General features: G+C 42.8%; 1 protein-coding gene and 1 long non-coding RNA gene across 2 annotated transcripts; one reads left to right on the forward strand and one right to left on the reverse strand.

The window, feature by feature from the left end:
* The first annotated feature begins 1513 nt into the window (after positions 1–1513).
* On the forward strand, positions 1514–4960 carry LOC311629039. The gene is made up of 2 exons (XR_014796129.1): positions 1514–2186; positions 2434–4960. It is a non-coding gene; the product is annotated as an uncharacterized lncRNA (long non-coding RNA).
* FMC1 (formation of mitochondrial complex V assembly factor 1 homolog) lies at positions 1528–6186 on the reverse strand. The gene is made up of 2 exons (XM_084896799.1): positions 5873–6186; positions 1528–1822 (listed from the first exon to the last, which is right to left on the reverse strand). The coding sequence occupies exons 1-2, from the start codon at positions 6008–6010 to the stop codon at positions 1619–1621; spliced, it is 342 nt and encodes a 113-aa protein (XP_084752925.1). The 5' UTR covers positions 6011–6186; the 3' UTR covers positions 1528–1618.
* Positions 6187–6541: the final 355 nt, after the last annotated feature.

Consider the following 6541-nt stretch of genomic DNA (forward strand, 5'->3'; position numbering starts at 1 on the left):
TGTTCTAATCAAAAGGTGTAGGATAGCTGAATGGATACAAAAACATAACCCAATTATATGCTATCTAAAAGAAACCCACCTCAAAAAAAGACACAAGATGGAAAAAAAATTTCCATGTAAATGGAAAAGAAAAAAAAGTTAGATGTATATCTGACAAATGTATATCTGACAATATGTATATCTGATATGTATATCTGACAAAACAGACTTTTTTTTATATGTATGTATATCTGACAATATATACAATATGTATATCTGACAAAATATGTATATCTGACAATATGTATATCTGACAAAATAGACTTTAAAAGAATCGTGCTAAGTGAAATAAGCAAGGAGAAAAATAAATATAATACAATTTCACTCATTAGTGGAATATAATGAACATAAAACGATGAACAAAAATATAACCAGAAACATCCAACAGACTGTATAACATATGAGGGAAGGTGGGGGGAAGGGGAGTGATGGGTAAGAGATCAACAAAAGGACTTGTATGCATGCATATGAGCAAAACCAATCAATACAGACAGTAGGGGGGGTGAAGGCTTGAGCTTACGGGAGGTGGTGGTGAGGAGAGGTCAATGGGGAAAAAAGGAGACTCATGTAATACTTTAAACAAAGAATTTTAAAAAATGGGGGGAATAGTCTAGAATAGAATTAATCCTGTTATTTGCAGTTTTTATTTATTTATTTTTATTTTTATTTTTTTTTAAATATATTTTATTGATTTTGTACAGAGAGGAAGGGAGAGAGATAGAGAGTTAGAAACATCAATGAGAGAGAGTCATCGATCAGCTGCCTCTTGCACACCCCCTACTGGGGATATGCCCGCAACCAAGGTACATGCCCTTGACCGGAATCGAACCCGGGACCCTTCAGTCCCCAAGCCGACGCTCTATCCACTGAGCCAAACCGGTCCCGGCTATTTGCAGTTTTTAATATTTCCTACAACTTTTGTGATACCATACTATGTTAGTACAGTGTTGGTGATGTTATTAAACTTAAAATCGTTTTATTCTTGAAATATTAATGTTTACTGCATGTAATATATTTGTAAGATCATTTTTCTTGAATAATTGGTGTTTATTGCATGTAACATATTTTATTTATTTATTTATTTATTTAATATATTTTATTGATTTTGTACAGAGAGGAAGGGAGAGAGATAGAGAGTTAGAAACATCGATGAGAGATAGACATCGATCAGCTGCCTCTTGCACACCCCCTACTGGGGATATGCCCGCAACCAAGGTACATGCCCTTGACCGGAATCGAACCCGGGACCTTTCAGTCCCCAAGCCAATGCTCTATCCATTGAGCCAAACCGGTCTTGGCTGCATGTAACATATTTTAAATCGTGTATCTTGAAGTAGTGCTTATTGCATGTAATATTAAAGATCGTTTTCTTGAAACATTAAGATTTATTGCATGTAACATTATTATATTTAAAATCGTTTTTTCTTAAATAAAAAAAAGACTGCAAAAAAAGAAACACTTGGACAACAAAATTACAGAGAAAACCCCTAAACTTTAAATAAAATTTAATGATAAATACATATCAATATAAATAATTAAATTCTTGTATGAAGGCAGCATCCAAGGAATCTCTCCATTTTCATGGCTCCCAGCCCTTCCCTCCGGGCTGATGGGGCAACTTGAGACCCACCAAGCCAGCTGCCTCCTCCACTGAGCGCTCACCCTTGCCATGAAATTCCTGATGAAGGGCCACATGTTCACGCACGCTACGAAGGAGGCAGAGATAGGTGGCAGCTTGGAAATGGAGCTCATGTTGGGCTCTGCACAGCTTCTCACTGGTGACCTAGAGAAGTAGCAAAGACAGATACTTTATCAACAGCCCAGCCAAAGGCCAAAGAGTAAGATATAATAAACATTCTCTAGAATGAAAGAAAATTGCAGAGAGGAAACAGAAACATGTATTTGTGTATACTTAATAAATATACAGAGGAACTCTCTAATTGTTGATTTTTAGGAAAGCTGACCGCCAGTTCACTGACAAGCTTCACACCAGGTGGCTCAGTTGGTTAGAGCATCCTCCCAGTATGGCAAGGTGCTGGGTTCCATACCATCAGGGCATATGCAAGGAGCAATGACTACATAGAGAAGTGGAAAAACACATTGACCTCTCTCTCTCTAAAATCAACAAATAAGTTTTTTTTTTAAAGGTGGGAAGAGCCGGGACCGGTTTGGCTCAATGGAAGGAGCGTCGGCTTGGGGACTGAAGGGTCCCGGGTTCGATTCCGGTCAGGGGCATGTACCTTGGTTGCGGGCATATCCCCAGTGGGGGGTGTGCAAGAGGCAACTGATCGTTGACTCTCATCGATGTTTCTAACTCTCTATCTCTCTCCCTTCCTCTCTGTATAAAAATCAATAAAAATATATTTAAAAAAAAAAAAAAAAAAAAAAATAAAGGTGGGAAGAAAAAAAAGAGTTTTACAAAGTTTCACTGAGTGACTGCACATTTTAGAAGAAAGTCATCTAGCTTCAGTTCTCTCATTTTACAAATAAGAAAACTAAAGCCCAGAGAGGCTGGGTGGTTGGTTAATGGCAGAGGTGGGTAATTATAATCAGGTCACTGATCATTAATATCACTTCAGAAATATAATGTAGAATGTTTTCCCCTTCAAACCAATGAAGGGCTGCTTCTCATGACTGTGGATTTTGGTTAATGTGGAATATGCTTTTCATTTCAATGAAATCTTAAAATTTATTTTGTCTGCAAAACAGCTGTGTCCTCAATAGTAACAAAATAGTTTTACATATAAAACATGTACATTTTTGCCGAAACCAGTTTGGCTCAGTGGATAGAGCGTCGGCCTGTGGACTGAAAGGTCCCAGGTTCGATTCCAGTCAAGGGCATGTACCTTGGTTGCGGGCACATCCCCAGTGGGGGGTGTGCAGGAGGCAGCTGATCCATGATTCTCTCTCATTGATGTTTCTAGCTCACTATCCCTCTCTCTTCCTCTCTGTAAAAAATCAATAAAATATATATATTTTTTAAAAACCACACGTACATTTTCATATTACTTGTACTCACTCTCACAATTTACTTATCCACCTGAAAAATCTGGATTCTGATGACCTTAAGGAACTGAAGACTGCATAGCCATTCTGAAGTTCTCTAAATCCTGTTTCTTCTTCATCATAATTTCCAGATGAAGGAAATTATTCCACTGTCTTTTACTTGAATAGTCTGAGGGTGTGAGAAAGGGGCAGGAAGGAAGAGATGGAGATGTGTGCATAGCCTCTAATGACTCAAGGAGTCCTGTCCAGTGTCCATTAATCTCTGGCACCACTGCCTACAGAATCCCCTTTCTTTAACCTTTATTTAAATATCTAGAGTGTGGCTTAAGATCTGCAGATCACATACGGGAAAATCCACTCATAAGCTGCTCAAAAAGGCAAAATTCATCCCCTTTAATAAAATTAATTTTTTTTTTTAATTTTAGAGTGGGAGAAACAACAATGTGAAAGAGATAGATTGATCAATTGCCTCCCTTATCTGCCCTGACTGGGGATTGAACCCTCAACCTAGGCATGTGTCCTGACTGGGAATTAAACCCGAGACCTTCCAGTGCACAGGCTGACACTCCAACAACGGAGCCACACTGGCCAGGGCAATCAATTAAAAAAAATTTTTTTATAATTAAAAATTTGAGATTAACACCAATGTCAAACATCAACAAATCTAAATTGATAAAATTTGAAACAAGAATTCTATGTTAGTATAGGTCCATGGTCAGCAAACTGCTGCTCGCAAGCCACATGCGGCTCTTTGGCCCCTTGAGTGTGGCTCTTCCAGAAATACCACGGCTTGGTCGAGTCTATTTTGAAGAAGTGGCATTAGAAGAAGTTTAAGTTTAAAAAATTTGGCTCTCAAAAGAAATTTCAATCTTTGTACTGTTGATATTTGGCTCTGTTGACTAATGAGCTTGCTGACCACTGATATGGGACAAGAGAATACTGTCTTTGACTTAGGCCTTAATCATAAGGAGCCTGGAGAGAAGGGTCAATCAAAATATAACAGTATGCCTTGCCAGTGTGTTTCAGTGGATAGTGTTGGCCCTGGTGCTGAAGGTTTCCGAGTTTGATTCCCAGGGCAGGGCTTGTACCTGGGTTGCAGGTTCAATTCCCGGCATCATCAGGAGGCAATTAAGTTAATGTATCTCTCGCACATCAATCATTCTCTCTCCCATACCTCTCCCTCCCACCCTTACACTGGGTTTGATCACAGTGGGGGACGAGCAGGAGGCAGCAGATCGATGATTCACTTGTCAGTTCCTAATAGTCTCTTGTCAGACTTTTGAACAAGTAGCGAAATTTTAGTTCTGACATTTTGCATTCTAACTTCCATGGCTCAGAAATTCAATATTTAGGTTAGTGGTCTCCAGTTTCCCACATTGTTCAAAGGATGGTATTTTTCCTTCCATAGAGCCAAAACTGACTCTCCAATTTATTATTTCTGAGGCTGCAATCTCTCTTCCAGCCAGACCCCTAACTTCAAAGGCGTTAATTAATGGACTCTTATTTGGGAACTAGGTAACCTACATCTTAGTTGTTCTTATATGTGTCCTTGAAAGGGTGGCTGACCCTGAGTCTCTGTTGCCCCATTTGAAAAATGAAACTATCACCGAAACCTATCCCTTCCTCTCTGTACAAAATCAATAAAATGTATTAAAAAAAAAAAAAAAAAAAAGGAAAAGGATTTAACAAAGGAATTTCTCACCGAAGCGGGTTTGGCTCAGTGGTAGAGCATCCGTCTGGGGACTGAAAGTTCCCAGGTTCCATTACCGTCAAGGGCATGTACATTGGTTGTGGGAACATCCCCGGTAGGGGGTGTGCAGGAGGAACCTGGTCGATGTTTCTCTCTCATCGAAGTTTCTAGCTCTCTATCTCTCTCCCTTCCTCTCTGTAAAAAAATCAATAAAATATATTTTTTTTTAAAAAGGAATTTCTCAAGTACGTTTTCCCATATGTTCAGATTTATCAGCTACAGAAGGACAAAACCTATCTGGACATACATCACGGTAATGTCTTAACGAACAGTGCCACTTCATGACAAGTTTCTAATTCCCTTTACAAGGCACCATCTGTTTGGTGAAGGGGATACAACCTAAGTAACAGTTCCTGCTCTTCAGGAAGCTCCCAATATTTCATGTACTGTTATAGCTTCTCTTTCTGCCTCAAAAGTTGCTTCTGAGAATAGCTTTACTAGGGAATGGGCAGCGAAATGGACAGATGCGGCGGCTAGGGACCCTACACGCTTGCTTTCTTTCTTTCTTTCTTTCTTTCTTTCTTAATATATTTTTATTGATTTTTTACAGAGAGGAAGGGAGAGGGTATAGAGAGCTAGAAACATCATGAGAATCACTGATCAGCTGCCCCCTGTACACCCCCCACTGGGGATGCGCCCGCAACCAAGGTACATGCCCTTGACCGGAATTGAACCTGGGACCCTTCAGTCCGCAAGCCGACACTCTATCCACTGAGCCAAACCGGTTTCGGATACACGCTTTCTTCCCCCCCCCCCCCCCCCCCCCCCCGTTTTCTCGTTTCTCTTTCCTCCGACTTTCTCCTTCATTCATGCAAAAGAGCCAATGAACTCCTCGGGGACAGCTCCTCCCCGGTGGCTTTGCCCTCCCGCGGCCCGGGGTCAGGCTCTGGGCTTAGGCCATGGGTCGGAGCCCAGAGAGGTAGAGCCGGGCTCTCCTGGCCGGAACCGGGGCTGGGCGGAGGGTCGGCCTCAGAAACGCAGGCGCTCAGGCCCCGCGCTCTCGGCGCCCGCCCGAACCCGGCTCCCCCGCCCACCCCGGGGAAGGGGCGCGGAGCACGCGGGTCAGGGCTTCCATACCCGATGGGCGCGGAAAGCCTGCACGAGGTACCGATAGGCCGCGGTGTCGCGGTAGGGTCGGCCGGTGCCTGCGTTCATGTAGCGCAGCTCCCGTAGAAGACCGCGCAGGGTGCGCGCCGGCGGCCCGAGCGCCGCCATTTCCGGTCCTCGGAGCCCGGTGTCCTGCGCCGCCCAGCGCCCCTGTAGCTCCTTCACCCCCAGGCCCAGTCACTCAATGGTACGGTCGAGCCCACCCGGCTCCTCTCCTCGATTGCAAAACAGCGGAAAGGTTCCCTTCCCTCCCCTGCGCAGCCTTAGTAATCGAACGCCGAGCGGCGCCCTAAGGAGTTAAGGGAAAAGCAAAGGAAAGCCGAGTGACTGACAAGCTGGGCGAGGGAAAAGGAAGCCCTTTCCTGATGGCGCCATTTGAGATCCCCTCAGCTTAACCGACCTTTTCAGCCTCGAGAAATAGAGAGTCTGGCGCGAATGGGTGTTGATTTGAAACAGAACACGCTGAGCAGACATTATTTCTAGAGGGGACAACGAAATTCAACGTATTGACTTCCCCAAATCAGAGAAAGAGAATGGAGTATGCCGACTCTAGTAGTAACCCAACACCTAGGAAAACCACACATACATTTCTTATTTATAAAAAGTAAAATTAAGTTAGCATATTTCACTACAATTGCT

This window comes from Pipistrellus hanaki (genome assembly GCF_964339955.1).
Source record: "Pipistrellus hanaki genome assembly, chromosome: 10".
Taxonomy (NCBI): domain Eukaryota; kingdom Metazoa; phylum Chordata; class Mammalia; order Chiroptera; family Vespertilionidae; genus Pipistrellus; species Pipistrellus hanaki.

Bases quoted from the DNA above. Each gene is read 5' to 3' on its own strand.
- FMC1 (XM_084896799.1), bottom strand. From the start codon at position 6,010: ATGGCGGCGCTCGGGCCGCCGGCGCGCACCCTGCGCGGTCTTCTACGG. The intron at 1,823-5,872 runs GTATGGAAGCCC...CTACTTCTCTAG, and splicing joins AGGCTTTCCGCGCCCATCGG to GTCACCAGTGAGAAGCTGTG.